Source organism: Loxodonta africana, chromosome 2 (genome assembly GCF_030014295.1).
Source record: "Loxodonta africana isolate mLoxAfr1 chromosome 2, mLoxAfr1.hap2, whole genome shotgun sequence".
Classification (NCBI taxonomy): domain Eukaryota; kingdom Metazoa; phylum Chordata; class Mammalia; order Proboscidea; family Elephantidae; genus Loxodonta; species Loxodonta africana.
The window spans coordinates 23,283,047-23,304,702 of NC_087343.1; the positions used below are offsets into that span (position 1 = coordinate 23,283,047).

General features: G+C 37.3%; 1 protein-coding gene across 4 annotated transcripts in view; it reads right to left on the bottom strand.

Annotated features, from left to right (window-relative positions):
• Window positions 1-21,656, bottom strand: part of CDH18 (cadherin 18) — a 390,041-nt gene that overhangs the window by 90,518 nt on the left and 277,867 nt on the right. For all 4 annotated transcript variants that reach the window (XM_003407876.4, XM_064270825.1, XM_023545398.2 and 1 more), the window contains one exon: window positions 16,158-16,411. In XM_003407876.4, coding sequence (XP_003407924.2) covers window positions 16,158-16,411 — 254 coding nt within the window. The remainder of the gene's footprint in view (window positions 1-16,157; window positions 16,412-21,656) is intronic.

Consider the following 21,656-nt stretch of genomic DNA (forward strand, 5'->3'; position numbering starts at 1 on the left):
TTATTCATGTCCATATTTATGGACCACTATTTTTTTTACATAGGCAGACAAGTTATGACCATAGCAAGCAGTCAATATCGGTAATGACTACCTTTATTCAAGTGTTTTATTTAACAGAAAACACTCTAAACAAATTAGCTGGTTCATCAGTTGGCACTCAATTTCCTTCTGATTATGTAGGTATAGAGAGTCAAGGTAACTATTAATATTAGTCATGTAAAATGCATTGGAAAATTAATTTTTGATTTCAGTAACATTTTCATTCTTAGAGGCACTTATTATTTTCATTATAGTCTGTCCATTTTACCAAAAGAAATTAATTTGAATCTTATGTAGTGGGAATCTCTTTTTACAGTGGTTTACTTTGGAGAAACATCCCTCGTTTTCTTTCAGTTGTCATGCTTTAAATTCTTGCAGATTCAGCCTGTGAGTGGCAAAATCAGGTTCCTTTGAGATTTTTGCCCCCAAAAGCATTATTTTTCTAAGTTTTGCTGACTAGGATCGGTAGCTGGGATAAATATTAATCAATACTCACCCAGTGCGATATTATAGCAGCTTGGCCTCTTCTTTAGCTTAACAAAAAGTCACACGCCTGCAGTATATCTGAGCTTCATTAAAAATTTTAAAGTCCCCATAGTTCACTTGGGGGATGTAATTTATTCCTCAAGCCCTGCATCTAGAAAATAATCTTTCTGAAAAAAAAAAGGGTCATTTCCCACCTGATACATAGTGTATTGTGCTAAATGCAATGGGCAATGGGCAGTGCATGGCACTTAATTATTTTGGAAAGCTTTGTAACTTCCTGAACCAAAACCTCTCTCCAATGAATCTAAGCTATGTAAAGTAATAAAACCTCTGCACAACAATGATATTGTTCCCCTCTGCTTTCCACGCCTCTAATTTAACTAACTAAGAAATCAGGGAGTACAGTAATTCTGAGTTCTACAAATGCTATGGAGCCATTGGTGCAATTTTCATTTCTTTACAAAATTCACACAAAATACAGAAGGTCATTAGATATGAATTTCCTGTCAGGTGACCAAGACAGTGTCACTAAGCCATGGCTTATGTTTTTGTTCTAGGACTAGATGAGCTACACACACCCTCCCAGAAACCATGCTCTACACCTGGGGTTAGGACCGTGATTTGGGGTGGTTACCACACATGGTGATGTTAAACTGTTGATAAATTTGAGCCAGCAATTGGGAGAATTTTAGAGGTCTTCTAGATCTTTCCTATAGTGCAGAAATGTGATCACATTCTTATCCAATCTCTACGATTAATTTTCTGTGTGATTGGGAACAGTCATTTAGCTTTCCTAGGGATATGTTAATCTATAAAATAGTAGGATTGTTGATGTCATCTTTAAGGATCCCTGGAGGCCTAACAGTAAGTGCTAAGATGTTAACCTAAAGGTGGTTGTTCAAACCCACCTAGCTGCTCTGCAGGGGAATGACCTGGTGATCCGCTTCCATTAAAACCGTAGCCAAGAAAACCTATGGGTAAGTAGTACTTTGTTACATGGGGTTGCTACAAGTAGGAATCAACTGGAAGGCACCCAACAACAACAACACATCATCCTTAGGTTCCCTTCAATTCTTAAGTGTCATATTCTCAAGACATTGAAAACAGTAGATATGAATCAGCCTAGGTGCACTAATATTGGCTATATGGAAAGAGATGCATTTACAAAACATGGGTTATAGACACAGAGTCTTGGTCTTATGCAGAAGCCTGCTATCTCTTTGTCTCTACTCAATCTACATTGAATGTCTGAAATTTTCTAATCACGAACATGCAAACAGAAAATAAGCTTCTCATCTTAAGGCCTAAATCCCTACTGGATCATCTCTTTTATACCGAGACTCTGACACAGTTTTGATGAGGGTTCCTTAAGGTTTATTGAGAAAGGACCAATTAAGTGTTCAGTCAACTAAATTTTATATTAAACTGATCTATAGAATAAATGGAAACCCTGGTGGCGTAGTGGTTAACTGCTACAGCTACTAACCAAAGGATTGGCAGTTCGAATCTGCCAGACACTCCTTGGAAACCCTATGGGGCAGTTCTACCCTGTCCTCTAGGGTCGCTATGAGTTGGAATTGACTCGACGGCACTGGGGGGTTATAGAATAAACATTCATTGTATACGTTTTCTTTTGTTTTTTTAATAATTTTTATTGTGCTTTAAGTGAAAGGTTACGAATCAAGTCAGTCTCTCACATATAAGTTTCTATACACCTTACTGCACACTCCCATTTACTCTCCCCCTAATGAGTCAGCCTGCTCCCTCCTTCCAGTCTCTCCTTTCGTGACCGTTTTGCCAGTTTCTAACCCTCTCTACCCTCCCATCTCCCCTCCACACAGGAGATGCCAACACAGTCTCAAGTGTCCACCTGATACAAGTAGCTCACTCTTCATCAGCATCTCTCTCCAGCCCATTGTCCAGTCCCTTCCGTGTCTGATGAGTTGTCTTTGGGAATGGTTCCTGTCCTGGGCCAACAGAAGGTTTGGGGACCATGACCGCTGGGATTCTTCTAGTCTCAGTCAGACCATTAAGTCTGGTCTTTTCATGAGAATTTGGGGTCTGCATCCCACTGTTCTCCTGGTCCCTCAGGAGTTCTCTGTTGTGCTCCCTGTCAGGGCAGTCACTGGTTGTGGTCAGACACCATCTAGTTCTTCTGGTCTCAGGATGATGTAAGTCTCTAGTTCATGTGGCCCTTCCTGACTCTTGGGCTCATAGTTGTCGTGTGACCTTGGTGTTCTTCATTCTCCTATGATCCAGGTGGGTTGAGACCAATTGATACATCTTAGATGGCCGCTTGTTAGCATTTAAGATCCCAGATGCCACACTTCAAAGTGGGATGCAGAATGTTTTCATAATAGAATTTATTTTGCCAATTGACTTAGAAGTCCTCCTAAGCCATAGTCCCCAAATCCCCACTCTTGCTCCACTGACCTTCAAAGCATTCAGTTTATCCCAGAAACTTCTTTGCTTTTGGTCCAGTCCAGTTGAGCTGACCTTCCGTGTATTGAGTGTCATCCTTCCCTTCACGTAAAGTATTTCTTATCTACTAACTAATCAGTAAATAACCCTCTCCCACCCTCCCTCCCTCTCCCCTCTCCTAACCACAAAAGAATGTGTTCTTCTCAGTTTATACTATTTCTCAAGATCTTATAATAGTGGTCTTATACAATATTTGTCCTTTTGCCTCTGACTAATTTCACTCAGCATAACATCTTCCAGGTTCCTCCATGTTATGAAATGTTTCACAGATTCGTCACTGTTCTTTATCGATACGTAGTATCCCATTGTGTGAATATACCACAATTTATTTAATCATTCATCCGTTGGTGGACACCTTGGTTGCTTCCAGCTTTTTGCTATTGTAAACAGTGCTGCAATAAACGTGGGTGTGCATATATCTGTTCATGTAAAGGCTCTTATTTCTCTAGGGTATATTCCGAGGAGTAGGATTTCTGGGTTGTATGGTAGTTCTATTTCTAACTTTTTAAGAAAACGCCAGATAAATTTCCAAAGTGGTTGTACCATTTTACATTCCCACCAGCAGTGTATAAGAGTTCCAATCTCTCCGCAGCCTCTCCAACATTTATTATTTTGTGCTTTTTGGATTAATGCCAGCCTTGTTGGAGTGAGATGGAATCTCATCATAGTTTTAATTTGCATTTCTCTAATGGCTAATGATCGAGAGCATTTTCTCAGGTATCTGTTAGCTCCCTGAATATCTTCTTTAGTGAAGTGGGTGTTCATATCCTTTGCCCACTTTTTGATTGGGTTGTCTTTTTGTGGTTGAGTTTTAACACAATCATATAGATTTTAGAGATCAGGCACTGGTCGGAGACGTCAGAGCTGAAAATTTATTCCCAATCTGTAGGTGGTCTTTTTACTCTTTTTGTGAACTCTTTAGATGAGCATAGGTGTTTGATTTTTAGGATCTCCCAGTTATCTGGTTTCTCTTTGTCATTTTTAGTGATGTTTTGTATTCTGTTTATGCCTTGTATTAAGGCTCCTAACATTGTCCCTATTTTTTCTTCCATGATCTTTATCATTTTAGTCTTTATGTTTAGGTCTTTGATCCACTTGGAGTTAGTTTTTGTGCATGGTGTGAGGTATGGGTGCTATTTCATTTTTTTTGCAAATGGATATCCAGTTATGCCAGCACCATTTGTTAAAAAGACTATCTTTTCTCCAATTAACTGACACTGGGCCTTTGTCAAATATCAGCTGCTCATATGTGGATAGATTTATATCTGGGTTCTCAATTCTGTTCCATTGGTCTATGTGCCTGATGTTATACCAGTACCAGGCTGTTTTGACTACTGTGGCTGTACAATAGGTTCTAAAATTAGGTAGAGTGAGGCCTCCCACTTTCTTCTTCTTTTTCAGTAATGCTTTATTTATCTGGGGCTTCTTTCCCTTCCATATGAAGTTGGTGATTTGTTTCTCCATCACATTAAAAAATGTCATTGGAATTTGGATCAGAAGTGCATTGTATGTATAGATGGCTTTTGGTAGAATAGACATTTTTACTATGTTAAGTCTTCCTATCCATGAGCAAGGTATGTTTTTCCACTTATGTAGGTCCCTTTTAGTTTCTTGCACTAGTACTTTGTAGTTTTATTTGTGTAGGTCTTTTACATCTTTTGTGAGATTTATTCTGAAATGTTTTATCTTCTTGGGGGCTACTGTGAATGGTATTGATTTGGTGATTTCCTCTTCAATGTTCTTTTTGTTGATGTAGAGGAATCCAAGTGATTTTTGTATGTTTATCTCATAACCTGAGACTCTGCTGAACTCTTCTATTAGTTTCAGTAGTTTTCTGGAGGATTCCTTAGGGTTTTCTGTGTATAAGATCATGTCATCTGCAAATAGAGATAATTTTACTTCTTCCTTGCCAATCTGAATGCCCTTTATTTATTTGTCTAGCCTAATTTCTCTGGCTAGGACCTCTAGCAAAATGCTGAATAAGAGCGGAAAACACATTTTCTTGTAATTTTCACTTCTTTTTTCAAAAGTTTGAGTCCTGCATTCAGACCTTCTTAATTATCATTTTAGACTCCCTCTCCAACTCTGCTAGATAACCCTGTCATTATTTTAAAATATCTCTTATTTTTGAGTACTATAATACTCAAAATTTCTATGGGACCCATAACTCCCATTTCATCATGAACTATTTGAAAATTTCAAAAATGCCTAAAAGAACCAAATCCACCAACAAGGGTACAGTGAGAATAACTGGGCGCATTTGTTTATCGAGGTTACACAAAACTCAAATCAAGCTGATTGAACATTTCTAATTTTCTGAAATCATTCTTTTGAAGATATCTTATGTTATAAAGTTAACTTTTTAATATGCAAATATTTCCAAATCTGATCAAAATTTTGTTTTATCTCTAATAATACCATATAGATTGACACTTATTTTCTAAATAGTGCATGAGACGTATTTAAAACAGTTATGCAAGATAGTTAATATTTCCTTCTTATTGTTGTTGAAGTTATTATAAAACAATAACATCTCAAATCATGAAGAAATATTTGGATAAGCTGAGATTACAAATAGAAGTGAAAAAGAAGCAGATGAAAGTATGAATTTATATGAATTCAGTTACTGAAGCTCTACAATGTATGCAATATTTGATTATGAGATTACAATATTTTTTTTTCTTGTGCCAAGTCAAGTAGAGTATATTTTTGACATTACCAAAGTCAGAGACTCTAAAATTAAGAACAGTTTCATTCCTGACAAATGAAACTCAACTTTTTTTTTCACCTGCTTTCTCCATGTTTTACATGGATCCATACAAACAATAGGCCACAGGTTCTGGCATCCTATTAATATTTTTCTGCACATTTAAAACATTCACCTCTTCCCTAATTTGTGATAACTTTTCTACAAACCAGAAAAACAAAACAAAACCTGTTGCCTTTCAGTAGTTCCAACTCAACACAACCCTATACGACAGAGTAGAACTGTCCATAAGATTTCCAAAGAGTGGTTGGTAGATTGGAACTGTTGACCTTTTGGTTGGCAGCCAAGCACTTTCTACAGGCACATTTTTTTTTTTTTTTTTTTTAGTTGAAGGTATCAAAGTTCACACATTTTGGTTAAAAAATGTGGTTTATGGAATAAAGCAAAACTAGGCTTGAATTCTGGTTCTGCCACTTGCTTACTAGGTAAACTTGGTGAAATGACTTAATTTATGAGCTCTAATTTCTTCTGCTTTAAAGTGTTAAAAAGAAAAGATGGCACTTAAGGACTAAGGTGACCTGACCCAAACCATGGTGTTTTCACTAGCTTCATATGCATGTGAAAGTTGGACAATGAATAAGGAAGACTAAGGAAGAATTGATGTCTTTGAATTATGGTGCTGATGAAGAATATTGAATATACCATGGACTGCCAGAAAAACAAACAAATCTGTCTTGGAAGAAGTACAGCCAGAATGCTCCTTAGAAGTGAGGATGGGAAGACTTTGTCTCACATAATTTTGACATGTTATTAGGAGGGACCAGTCCCTGGAGAGGAACATCATGGTTGGTAAAATACAGAGAGAGAGGGTCAGTGAAAAAGGGGAACTCCCTCAACGAGATGAATTGACACAGTGGCTGCAACAACGATCATGATGTGCAGGACCAGGTAGTGTTTCCTTCTGTTGTACATAGGGTCACTATGAGTTGAAACTGACTCAATGCCACCTAACAGCAACAATTTCTTTATCTGTACAATAGATGCAATAATAAGACTTTAGCACATTTATTATAAAGGTTTATTACGAGATATATAAAACACCAGGCCTATTGCAGGAGCCCTGGTGGCACAGTGGATAACAGTTAAGTTGCTAACCAAAAGGTCAGCAGTTCAAATCCACCAGCTGCTCTTTGGAAACCTTTTGGGGTGTTTCTACTCTATCCTATAGGGTCGCTATGGGTCAGAATTGACTCAATGGCAACAGATTCATAGATAGCAACCAATGAATGTTTGCTATTTTCAATAATCACATGATAGAAGGTCACATTTTGAAAAATCTCTGCCCTCTCAAGTCGAGCATATGATTGCTTGTCCCTCAATAACAACCCCAAGAAGTTCTAGAACTTCATTTGCAGTATGCCAGCAAGGAACACAGTCTATTTAAAACAAGGATTTCTTCACTGCTGGAAAACAGTCTGGCTCTAATTTTATTTTTATAAAAGGGGGTGATTATATTGCTACAAATTGCACATTCTTGTTTTGAGTTGAAAAGGACAAAACCTAGACATGGAATGCTTTTAGAACCTGGAGAGTCTTACTAACAGTTCAGCAAATTGAAATAAAAAAGACTGAAGTCAAGAAGCTTTCCAGAAACACCTCTAAGACGCAAACTCTTTCGTTACCAATTCCACAAACGTGGAGTTAATTGCCTTTCAGGGCACATTGCAAGGTACATCTTCTCAATGTGCTGTTCCTTAATTAGTACATGCATTTGGTCCCTGAGAAAGGTGGAAGTATAAGGATTGCTTTTGTGTTTCTTAATGCTTTTTGTTTTTTATTCACTCTTTGCACCTAGAAGCCTCTGAAAATGACACATTTTTATTAAAATCAAGAATAAGTATTACGTACATTATGCCCCCAAATAACAGCTATGGGGTCCAATTATTTCAGCAGGATTCATTTTAGTGGTCTAGCAAAAATAAGGCAGAAAAAATAATGCATATGCTAATGGTTTATGATTCTCAATGTTGGCATTTCAGACAATGTACCAAATCATCTTTGTACCCCAGCAATCTGGAGCATGTAAGTAACTTATTGCTGTTGCATGCCATCAAATCAATTCTCAACACACAGTGACCCTATAAGACATAGGAGAACTTGTCCCACAGGGTTTCCCAGGCTGCAATTTATACAGGATTAGATTGTCAGGTATTTTCCCCTCCCACAGAGCCACTGGTGAGTTCGAATCTCCCACCTTTCAGTTAGAAGCCATGGAGCAATTAACCATGTGCCACCAGCGCACCTAAAAAAAAAAAGCCCACTGCCGCTGAGTCGATCCCGACTCACAGCAACCCTATAGTGGGTATTAAATTAAGCGATCCCAGTAATATGGGATAATTATTGAGACAATTAATAACATAATAGGAAAATTACCTGTATAAATAATTTATTTAATTAAATGAAATGTTTCATTGAAACATTCATATGACTAGGCAAATATGTGAAACATACATACTGACACCACATTTCTCAAAAATATCTTTTCAAAATTTATTTTTTCAAATACAATTAGTACTCTAGCTGCATAAATCTACCTAGTCTGTTTTACTCTACGTCTGGTTCCCTCAACCTCAGCACTCTTGACATTTTGGGCCAAATAGTTTGTTGTTGTTATTGCTGGGGGACCTGTCTTGTGTATTACAGGACGCTTAGCGGCGTCCCTGGCTTCTACCCACTAGATGTGACAATGTAGTTGTCCCCTAGTCATGGCAAGCAAGAATGTCTCCAAACCTTGCTAAATGTCTCATGCGGAGTAATTCTGTCCTTTGTTGAGAATCACTGTTCTTTGTAAAATACATATTTTCACATATGTGACATATATAAAGCAATACTGACAGAACTTTGTGTTTGACCTATCTTTTGGGCACATATAACTTAGCCTACATATAATTTTGGAAATTCATTATAATTTATTTTGAAATGTAAACCACCTACCTGTCATTTTGATATAATTACTCAAGGTCCTTTTCCTCTGCTTCCACCGTTAGAACTGCTACCGAGACAGATCTCAAAGATCTCTACTTAGCACAGGGTTTCTTCATAATCCATCTCCACTCTTCTCTCAAATCTCATTACTTGCCCTTTCCCTACAGAGAACCTAAACTCCTCATATACACAGCATTCTAGAAATTCCCTCCTCCATCTTTTGCCTTTCTAATCTCTAACTTAGATTCTAAGCTTCAACTCAATCTTCCCCAAGTCACTGGCTCCAGAGGACACTGGGAATATTTGCTCCGTACATATGTTCATCAGAGATTTATCACCCTCATCACATGATGGAGTTTTTATTCGAGACTTTCTCTCCACTAGACTTCAAACTATTTTGGGGTTGTGTGTGTGCAAGTGCTTAACTCCTTTATCTTGAGGACTATTGTAATATTGAAATGTGATAGGTGCTTAAAATATCATTTTAAAATGAATATACTTCCCACTTGTTTTAATTAAAAATCAAAGAATATATTATTAGCATCAAACCTGAATTGTCAAAACAAAGTTTTTGCAATGTTTATCAAATAATTCACATCACGCTAACAGTGTGGAGTAGCTTTATTCCCCAAAAACATTAGCTCCTTTTGAAAGACTGACCTCATCTGTGAACACTCTTTATAATGCTATAGTTTTAAAATTTATTTGTATTAATTATACTTATTAAGTTTCAAAAGTGTATTTAAAAATATGGCAAAGTAGGCTTGCCCCTGGTTGGAAAATTGAGCATAAAACTTCTTCCATTCCTTTATTAAAGATTGCTTTCTAAAATTGGGTTTCTGCACCTTATTGTGTATACTTTGCCTCTCCTTCATCTTCAATCAATGTCTAGCTCTTGTTCTCAGTGTGAGAGAGGAGATACCAATTAACAGGGCACTGTTTCCATGCTCACTGATGTAGCGCAATTGTTGAATGCACACATTAGTGCACAGAAAATTGTTCCCTCTTCACGCATGGGTAATGTGGACATTTTATTTTTAACTGAAACAATCAAGCTTATAGGAACGGGAATTGAAAGCCTTTACAAATAGCACATAGGAACCAAGGAGAATGTTTAGTATATCGCCTTTTGATGGCAAAAAGCAGGCACATTTGCTAAGGATTTCAAAACTTTCAGGGTGTTAAGGTTATTCAAGGTATAAATATAAGGTAGTCAAAAAGTCTTATACATTTTTGTAGCCCTTTTGCTTCTGTCTTAAATGAGACCAACCCCCCCCCAAAAAAACCCAAAATCTGAATTATGCCACAGAGCTTTAATTGTCTCTACTGTAATGTCATACTAAAATTATGAAATATTTATTGAGCACTTCAATGTGTGCCTGGCATTGTGATAAGAATTTCATTTAAATCTAATTTAATTGTACTAACATATTAATGAAGCATTATATTCCTTCTCCCATATGTTAGGAATTTGAGATCCAGAGTAAAATCACACAGTAGTAATTTGAGACACTGGAATTCTAACACTGGTCTTCCCATCTTCAGAGTCTCTGTCCAAGTCAACACTCTACACTGCCTCATACAAGTTAACATTTATTGAGTGAATACGAGTTGCTGTACACTCTGATAAGTACTTTAGACACATTGCTTCAGTATTCTCACAATAACTCTGAGAGACAGATATTATTTTTCCTTGAAGTGGTTAAGTGCTCTAGCTGCTAACCAAAAGGTCAGCAGTTCAAATCTGCTTCTTGGAAACTTTATGGGGCAGTTCTACTTTGTCTATAGGGTCACTATGAATTGGGATCAACTCAAAGGTAATGGGTTTGGTTTTATTTTATTTTATTTAGAGATAAGGGTAGATGATTTTTCTAAAGCCATGTAGTTAAAGTGTCAGACCTAGGGGTTAGTTAGAGATGAGTTGTTAAGTTCCGTCAAATGGGTTCCAACTCAGGGAGATCCTGCATATAACTGAACGAGATGCTACCAGATCCTGTGCCATTCTCACTATTGTTGCTATATTTGAGCCCATTGATGTACCTGCAGTGTCAATCCATCTCATTAAAGGTCTTCCTCTTTTTTGCTGACCTTCTACTTTACCAAGCATAATGTCCTTCTCCAAGGACTGGTCCCTTCTGATAACTAGAGTTATTATTCCCAATAACTATTAATCCCAATAATATTATTCCCAAGGAGTGCTATCTCCAAATTCTTGCCTTTTGCACAATATCTTCACTTCCTATCACTAAGGGTCCAAAGATTCTCTAGTTTGTGACTAAATGTTTCTATTTTTTTTTTTTAAATCCCTGCCTCTTATGCTTACTTCATAAAACCAAGTGAAGAAAGATGGTCCAAGATGGTAGCTTAGTCAGATACATCCTGCCATCCCCCTACAGCAGAGACCAGAGAAACCAAGTGGAACAGAGAGGTGACAATATTGGAGCCCTGACTAGCAAACCAAAGGAGGAGAAACTGGATGAAAACAGCAAACAAGCAGTTATAGATCATAGGTGCCCTGCCAGCTGGTTCAGTGCAGCATGCTTATCTTGAGAAAAACAAGCAGTGTTCACGGGTGAGGAGCACAGAAAGGCAACTTCACAGAATTTTCAATAGAAGACAGAGATACTATGTAGACAAACCCAGAATGAAGCAAGGTAAATAGAACATGAACTGACTCTAAGGAGGGAAACTGCAGGAGGTTGGGCAAGAGCTCCAGGAACTCTGGGAACCACAGAACAGGGAGGGAGACAGAAAGTAGGAACAGAACTATTCACTAACAGCACTCCCTTATCTTTTGGGTAAGTGAAGCCCAAGGAGTAGTGGATCTATATAGAGTGGCAATTGGAGATCACCCTCCTCACATTTGGTCAGGGCCAGGCTCTGATCAACTGCAGACCATGAGGAGCGTCCCAGTGCCCAGACCAGTGACAGGGGAATATGCTCACTCCTCCCCTCCCATCCTCCTGGTGTGTAGCGGTGCATGCCCCCCAACCCGCCTGTCCAGCAACTAGCAGCCCAAGCCTCCACTGTCCATGACTGATGATGATCAACTTCTCTACCCACCTTGCAACCAGGGCCATCCCACCATCCTTAGCACAGACTGGTGATTGGCAGCATTTGCACACCCCACCTGACCACCCCCTTCACCCAGCAATGGCTGCATGCACTCCCATGCTGCCAGACCAGCGTGCTCTCCTGTGTTGCTGGATCAGCAACTGGCGGCACATGTCCTGGCCTCTCCCCAACCCCCACAGCCCTGCCCAACTGGCAACCAGCACTGAGTGTTCCTGCACGGCCTGCCCAGCTACTGGTGGTGCAAGTCCTCCTCCCCCCACCCTGCCCCACCCATCTGGCAACCAGTGGTGCACACTCCCACCCTGCCTGCCCAGCAATCAGCAGTGCAATCCCCCCAGACCCAGCAACTGGCAGTGCAAAGTCCTGCTCCATCTGTACCTCTGCCAAAAGACAAGCAGGAGATCCCACTGCTCTCATCCAATGTCCGACCTGTTGCAGTGTCACTCATCGCACACCCAGATTGTTTCTGCATGCTGACTGCACGTGCACTGAAAACCCTTGATCTCTCACCATGTACTGAGATGACAATTTGTGCACATATAGCGGGATTATCCCATCTATTTGACTAGCACCGCCTCACAGCAGCTATGGAGCTGTTCTTCCCTGATCCTCAGAGGACTCATTAACTGCTTGCACCAATTCAGAAGGGCCCTGTGGTCCCTCAAGGGCAGCTGCAGGACCTGACCACAAAACATTTGTCATCCAACACCAGAGAAAGAACCTGATCTCCCACCGCCACTCAAAACTATAAGGGAAAACATATGAGCTTAACCACAGAGGATTCACATGTAGGTGTAACCCATCATATATATTAGAGAAAGGAAATCACACCCAGTCAACCAACACCACCAAAGACGCACACTAAACAGTACCACAAAACAACAATAATTAAAATAATACAAAGGAAAAAAAGACATTCTAAAGAGAAAGAGAAGAAACACAGCTCCTGATATGTCAAAACAAAACAAAAGAATCAGGACAAAACAAGAAGTATAAAATCAATAACGAAATAAATAAACAATGCCTCAAAGACAGCAGACAATAAAAACATATGAATAAACAGGATAAGATGGCTCACACAAGTAAGCAAAATAGAGGGACAGAAAACCTTCTTGGGGAAGAAATGATAATAGAACTACCTGATAAGGAATCCAAAAGACTTATATTTAGGATCTTCTAAAAGATCAAGGAAAACACAGGAAAAAAAACCTAGAATCTAGCAAAACAACACAAGAACAAAATAAACTAAATAGACAAATAGAAACTATACAAAAAGAACAACTAGAAATCCAAAAGATTAACAATAAAATATCAGAAATAGATAACCCAATGAAAGGCCAAAAAGTAGAAATGAGTCAATGGAAGGAAGAATCAGCAATATGGAGGACAAATCCCTTGATACAAATTTGTCTGAGGAACAATCAGAAAAAAAGAATAAAGAAAAATTTGTAATAGGAATTACAGAGGAGGAGGAGAAACAAAAAGTATAGAGAGAATTTTTGAAGATATATTGGCAGAAAGCTTCCCAAATATCATGAAAGGTTAGGCTTCCATCCAAGAAACTCAATGAACCCCATACAGGATAAACCCCAAAAGAAATTCACAAAGGCATATCATAAACAAATTTTCTAAAACCAAAGACAAAGAAAGGATTCTGAGAGCAGCTCATGAAAAATGAAATATCACATAAAAAGGGGCACCAATAAAACGAAGCACTGATTTCTCATCGGAAATCATGCAGGCAAGAAGGTAATGAGGTGACATATATAAAATCCTGTAGGAAAAAAATTGCCAACCAATAATCATATGTTCAGCAAAATTGTCTTTTGAAAACGATGGCAAAACTAGGATATCCCCAGATAAGCAGAAATTAAGGGGATTTTTAAAACCAGATCAACCTTAAAAGAACAATCAAAGGGCATCTTTTGTACAGAGAACCAACATCATCAGACAACAACCTGAGATGAAGACACAGGACAGCATCACCCAGATACCAACCCAGACAAAGTCCTCACAAAAGTAAAATAAACTGCGAGACTGCAAAACTGATTACAGGGAACAATAACTACTAATCTGTAAACAATAACAACTTAAAAGAAAAAGGAGGAGTAAATGGTGTAGTTATGAAACTTCTATATGGAGAGGAAGTCAAGGCGATTTTAAGATCTAACAGACTAAGTTAAATTTCAGAGTAACCACAAAGAAAATCAATAAACCTACTCACCAAATAAAGAAGAAAATAAAAAAGACTCAGTAAACACAAAAACAACAAGTAATAGGAAAGAAAATTCACATTCAAAAAGAGTTCAACACAAAATTAGGAGTAACAAAGAAATCATTAACATTACACACAAAAGAGTATAACTAAATGGTGACAGTGAATTCATACCTATTGATAATCATACTGAATGTAAATGGATTAAACACACCAGTCTAGAGGCACAGAGTGGCAGGATGGATAAAAAAATATGACCCACCACTATGTTGCCTACAAGACACACACCTTAGGTACAAAAACATAAATAGGTTAAAAATCAAAGGATGGAAAAGGATATCTTAAGAAACTAACCAAAAAAGAGCAGAAGTGGCAATAAAAATTTCTGATAAAATAGACTTTAAGTCAAAATCCATTGTAAGAAACAAAGAAAGGCATTATAGACTCATTAAAGGGTCAACTCATAGGGAAAACATAACAATAATAAGTATTCATGCACCCAATGACAGAGCACCAAAATATATCAAAAAAAAAAAAAAAAAAAACTAATGGAATTGAAAAGAGAAATAGATAGTTCTATAATAATAGTAGAAGACTTTAACACACAACTTTTGGTAATGGATAGAACTAGAAAGAAACTCAGAAAAACATCCATGCTCATGTGCTCATGGATTGAAAGACTTAGCCCAAAATTTTTGAAAATATCAGTACTACAAGGCATTCTATAGATATAATACAATCCTGATCCAAATTCCAACAGCTTTCTTTAATAAAACGGAAAAACTAATCTCCAACTCCATATAGAAAGACAAGAGTCCCTGAATAGCTAAAACAATATTGAAGAAGAACAAACTAGGAGGCTTCACATTTCCCAATCTCAGAATTTACTCTACAGTCACAGTAATCAAAACGGGCTGGTACTGGTTCAAGGACAGACATACAGGTCAATGGAATAGAACTGAGAATCCAGAAGTAAACCCATTCATCTATGGGGAGCTGATCTTCAAGAAAGCATCAAAGTCCATTCTATTGGGAAGAAACAACCTCTTTAACTAATGGTGCTACCAAAACTGGATATCCATGTGCAGAAAAATGAAACAGGATCCATACCTCAAACCACATACAAAAACTAACTCAAAATGGATCAAAACATAAATATTAAAGCTAAAGCTATAAAGTTACTGGAAGAGAGCATAAGGACAAAATTAGGAGTCCTAATTTTCAGCGTAAATAGACTTTCAAACACAACTAAAAATGCATAAACAACAGAAGATAAATTAGGTAACTGGGACCTCTAAAAAATTAAATATTCATGTTCATCAAAAGACTACTAAAAGAGTAAAAAGAGATACTGACTAGGGAAAAAAAAAAAAAAAACTTTGGCATCAACATATCTGACAAGAGCCTAATCTCTAAAATATATAGAAAAGTTTAATACCCCAACAACGAAAAGACAAACAATCCAATCAATAAATAAGCAAAGGACATGGACACTTCACGTAAGAGGCCATTCAGGTGGCTAACAAGCATGTGAAGAGATGCTTGTGATCATTAGCCCTTGAACCTGTTGCTGTCAATTCTGACTCATAGTGACCACATAGGACAGAGTAGAACTACCCCACAGAGTTTCTAAGGTGTGGCTGGTGGATTCAAACTGCTGACCTGGTGGTTAGCAGCCTGAACCCTTAACCACTGCACCACCAGGGCTCCATTAGCCATTAGAGATATGCAGATCAAAACTACAAAGAGATATCACCTCACTCCTGCAAAAATGGCACTGATCAAAAAAATAGAAAACAAGAAATGGTGAGGTTGTGGTGAGGCTGGAACTCATATACTGCTGGCAAGATTGTAAAACTGTACAACCACTGTGAAAAACGGTGTGGCACTTCCTTGAAAAGCTAGAAATAGAAATACCTTATGATCCAGCAATCCCACACCTAGATATATATCCTAGAGATATAAGATCAGTGATACAAACAGACATACGCACATTCATGTTCACTGCAGCGTTATTCACGATAGCAAATCATCTAATATTCTAGTTTTGTTATATTTATAGAAAGATAAAATGAAAGTAAAACATTTTAAAATTATTTAATTGATTTTAAATTGAGTGGGCAGGCACTAAAAATCTTTATATATCTAAAAGGTTGGCATGTACTATACCTTACTAAGCTATTAGCACTGTCGGGATCTTGTGCCAAAACTGTGCCAACGATGGTTCCGATCTTGGCATTTTCAAAGACTTCCATTACATAGAAAGGCATGGAAAATAGCGGTGGTTCATCTACATCACCAACAATGATCTTCAGCATGGTAGCATCTTTAAAAGGACCCAAGCGAGAAAAGCGAAAATCGAGATGGGTATTCGCTCCTTCTATGTTGAGGGTATATGACTTCTTTTTCTCATAGTTCAATGGCTGTGAGAAAAAAAAAAATCAAATATTGATTATGATTTCTCATTACTTTGCAAGGAAACTTTTTTTTAATTAAAGTAGGACAATCTATCTTAGTTTAAAAAGAGCCTATAAAATTTGTCTTAACAATGCCCATAAAGTCACCACCCAAAGCAGAAATCCTGAAACTCAAGTCTGAAGGAACGGTGGTTTTACCCGGGCATAAGTACAGTGATTCGCTGTGTATAAAGGGTATTCCTTACAGGCAAACAAACACTGCTTTTTTGGGGTCTCTCAATCTTAGTCGCCCCTATTAAATTCTTTCATCTCTTCTTCAATCTACATTTTAATCTTAAAAACATTAACTACTAATTTCTTCAAATTTTAAAAATAAGTTAGAAATCCTTAGCATTTAAATATTTTTTCATATTATTAATTTTTATCTATCACGATCTTATTTTCACCATTCTAATTTTAAACTCAGTATCTTATTTTAAAATCTGATTGATATTTAAGTAGTCAATTCAGAAACATTTTCTCAGGATTTTAACAAAATGAATTTATATAGTCTTTCTGTTTTTTTCTGTTATTTTGATTGTATTTATTTATGTGTATGTTGTTTTTATAGTACCAGTTTTGTTTGTTTTTCTTTTGTTTTTATTTCATTTATCTGCATTAGGACATTTTGGTCAACTTTTAAAAATTGATAGCCTGATTTTTGTTTGTTCTTACAATTTTTTTGGTTTTGTTTTGAGTTTACATAAATATTTCCTTGAACCTTTTTAGGTTTTTCTTTTTTCTTCTTTTTCTTTTTTAATATTCGACCAGTATTTATTTGGCATCTATTAACAATATATGTCAGGAAACATCAGTTTGAGTTGGCATAAAATAGTGAAAAAGCTCACACTGGTGTTTTGCCCCAAGGTTTATATGTTCTAATGTAGGACAAAATGTAGCAAGCCGACAGTTTCAGCACTGTGTATTTAGTGCCATAAGATATACTGGATGTTATGAAACTTAATAAGAAGGATACAAAACTCAGATACAGGGGCAGCCGTAAGCAGGTCGATAATGCTTCCAAGAGGAAGTGCCTTGTCAAGCAAGAAGTATATGTTTAGAAGGCGTTAACCACTTGTACAGGTGTATGTTGGCAGTGAAATACATTTAAGGCAAAAGGAATGACGTGGAGACACAGAGCCAAAGGCAACATAATGTTTTCAAGGCACTAAATATCTTTCTATGTTTCTGGAACATGAAGGATAAAGCTGAAAATTAAATAACACTCAGATAATACAGGAGCCCTGGTGGTGCAGTGGTGAAGAGCTATGGCTACATACCGAAAGCCCAGCTGTTCGAATCCACTATCCACTACTTGGAAACTCTGTGGAGAAGTTTTACTCTGTACTACAGGGTTACCATGAGTCTGTATGTATATGGCAAATGCCCATATTAAAATTTGCAAACCTTGGCGGTATGGTGGTTGTGCTATGGCTCCTAACCAAAACGTCAGCAGTTCAAATCCATCAGGAGCTCCTTGGCAACCTGATGGGGCAGTTCTACTCTGTTCTGTAGGGTGCCTATGAGTCAGAACTGTCTCAGTGGCAATTTTTTTTTTTCAGATCATACAGATCATACATTCTCAAATATTAATGCTTGCTATTATTATGATCATTATAAAACAAAGCCATAAAAGTGTTAATGATGAGAATGTATTTATTATAAGTGACAGGGTTTCAAGCAGTGGTGACCTGGTAAGTGATTTCTAAGGGATGAAATGAAACAAATGACTCTAATTTTTAGCATTTGTCAATTTCCTTTGTGAAAATATTCCCACTATGGTGACATTTAAGCTACCATTAACATGATTTCACTAAATGCAGAGCAGGGAATTGATGGGCATAATAGGCTCTGAGAAACAAAATGAGCTGGCCAAGAACATAACTGAAATTTATTCTGAAGTGACAGACTCTCAGCTATAGGTCTAACCATGGCAGAAGTGTCCATGGTGAGATGCGTGCAGGTAAACCAGAGAGTAGCCTTTTATTGTAAGCATGGTGAAGTAGCCAGTGATGTTGGTCTTCCTGACAAATGTATGTAGCGAGAGGCCCCAAAAAAGATTTTCCATCCAATTTTCTGCCACTGCTTTTGCACCAGCCTGCTTCAAACTTGCAGCCATCTTTCTTGGCAGTATCATAGGCTCCTTCCCTTCAGAGGAGCTCAGATATTTTCTTTTACCCTAAGGGTCAAAGAAGGAGACCCTCAGTAGTGCAAATGGTAAAGCGCTCATCTTCTAGCCGAAAACTTAGTGGTTCAAGCCCACACAGTGGAAGAAAAAGTCTGGTGATATGCTTCTGAAAGGCCACAGCCTTGAAAACCCTATGTGACACAGTTTAACTCTATACCCTTGGGGAAGCCTGAGTCAGAATTGACTCAACAGCAGCTAACAACAACTACAATCTACCGCTAAGGTGCAGGCGGTTTATGTGGACACATGAGTTCCTGTTTACGATCATCTAATGCATATTTAAGAAGCCCTGATGGCACAGTAGTTAAAGCACTCAGCTGCTAATCAAAAGGTCAGTGGTTTGAACCCACTAGCCATTTCTCGGAAGATAGATGTAACAGGCCACTTCTAGAAAGATCACAACCTTGGAAACCCTGTGAGGCAGTTCTGCTCTGTCCATAGGGTTGCTAGGAGTTGGAATGAGTTTGACGGCAGTGGATTAATGCATATTTAACTACACAAGACAGGGGTTATCACTTTGAGAGACCTGGTTGCCAGGACTAACAGGTGGATGGGGACCTCTCTGGGGTCAATAAGGAATCAGTTGATTATTTCAGGTTGGGACATGAATTTATATGCATATAAATTAACGCAAATAGAAATATTTCCGTAACCTCATTTACAAAGATCTTCTGTTGGTGCCGAATTGTAAGTATAACAAAACTAGAAGAAAAAAAAATATACTCACGCACTGTATTTACATGCAAGTAACACGTAAGTTCTACCTTTTTTTTTGGCCAACTGTAGCCTTTCCCCCACCATCCCCAGGTATTTTCATGAGTGTGCTATGCTAATTATTTTTACATGTTGCCGTAGAATATTAGCACAGCATGCTTACGGAAATACTGTGTGCATTATTTGTGTACAGTTTCTTTTTTTTTTTCCCCCTGGAGACTGCAATATTAAAGTATGGTAATCTTTTGTTTTATACTCCAAATGTAATAGTATACAGATATTTGATTAGGATTATAATTATCATTTTTCTCATTACTGTAAGCCTGGAAAAGCTATCCACATACACAACATCTGCACATTTTAGATAGGTTTTCCAGAGTTTTCTAGTCATATTTTTGCTCACTGGAATCCATTTAGAACCCTGCCTTGGGGTTTCACTCCTTGGTATCAGTAGATTTGTTTTGCGTAAAAATAGTATGTAAAAAAAAGGAATACCAGCAACCGTGAAATCTGTTTATCTATTCCCTGGTTTTGATGGGTATATCATGGAGGAGAAAAAAGAAGAGAAAAGAAAAATTATCAAGATTATTGAGGTACCACAGAAAGCAGTAACATTAAGTGGCTTCCTGAGAGGTGATTAAAAAAAAATCATATTTACTTCCTCAAGACAAAACCAAACCAAAGTCAGAATAACTCCATAAGTACGAGGTACAATACGTGCAGTTGTAGAGCCAGAGGTTATCTATGAAACATGAGAACAAGACATTAAAATGTCAACTGTCCATACTCAGAGCTGTTTTTGGCTGGATTTTGGCAATAATCACTTACATCGAACAGCTGATTAAAACACTCAAGCTGAAGAAGTAACTTATGGAAATTTTTTTGTCTGAGGGGATGTTGACTACTTAAAGACGCTTCTAAAAAGTATATTTCAGTCCTTGAGAATTTATTCATCATTATTTACTCTATATATTATGCCACATCAAGGTTTTTTTTGGGGGGGGGCTGGGAAGGAGTTTGGTTGTTACAATGTCATTTACTCCATTCTGCAAAATTTCAAATTTATTATAAGTTTCTCTTTTTAGAAAACATCAAGTCTGGATTATTATCTGTTAGGCAAATTTTCTACTAGAAATCACAAACTACTGATATTTGGGGAGAAACATTCCAGGGACTATATCAGATTTTTAAAAAATTATTATTATTTTAATAAGTTTTGCCTCAGGTTTAATTCTGTGAACAAAACTTAGTTGTGGTAAAACCTCTGTGAGTTCAAAAAAAAAAAAAAATCCCATGTCATTGATGCTCATACTTAACTACGTTATGATTAGTATTGCTGGATTTAGCAAGTTTGATTTGACTTTAGGATATACTTTTTTTTTTTTAAAGTTAAGTATGTCTCAATTATCACATGCGGCATCCTTATATTAATAAATTACTTGCTTATCTCAAATTAAGACTCAAAAGCCAATATATAATACACTCAGTGGAGAAAGACTGAGAGTTTTCCCATTAAGATCAGGAACAAGACAGGATGCCCGCACTCACCACTACCATTCAACATCCTTCTGAAAGTCCAAGTCTGAGCAATTAGTCTAGAAATAAATAAATAAATGGTATCCAACACAGGAAGGAGAAAGTAAATCTATTAATTTTTTACAGAAGACATGATTCTAAACATAGAAAACCCCAAAGAATCCACAAGAAAGCTATTAGAATTAACAAATGAGTTCAGCTAAGTGGCAGAGTACAAGGTCAAGACACAAACATCAGTTGGGGTTCTACATACCAGCAATGAGAAAAGACTATTATTGGTTGCCAGGGGTGGGTAGAAAGGGAAATTAAGGAAATATTACCATTTATAACATATCTACAAGAGTAAACCATCTAGGAATAAACTTAACCAGAAGGTGAAGACTTAAACACACAAAACTATACTACATTACTAAAAGAAAATAAGATCTAAATAAATGGAAAGACATTCTGCGTTCATGGATTGGAAGGCTTAATATAGCTAAGATGTCAATACCACTCAAAGTTATCTATAAATTCAGTGCAATATCCATCAAAATTCCAACAGCCTCTGCAGAAATGAAAAAGCCAATCCTCAAATTTATATGGAAGGCAAGAAACCCAAATAGCTAAAGCAATTTTGAAGAAGAAGTAAGAGGGCTCACAGGTCCTGATTTTAAAACATATTATAAGCCACAGTAATTAAACAGCCAAGTGCTGGTATAACAATGGACCTACAGACTAATGGAATAGAACTGAGAGCCTAGAAATAAATACATACATCTATGGTCAACTGAT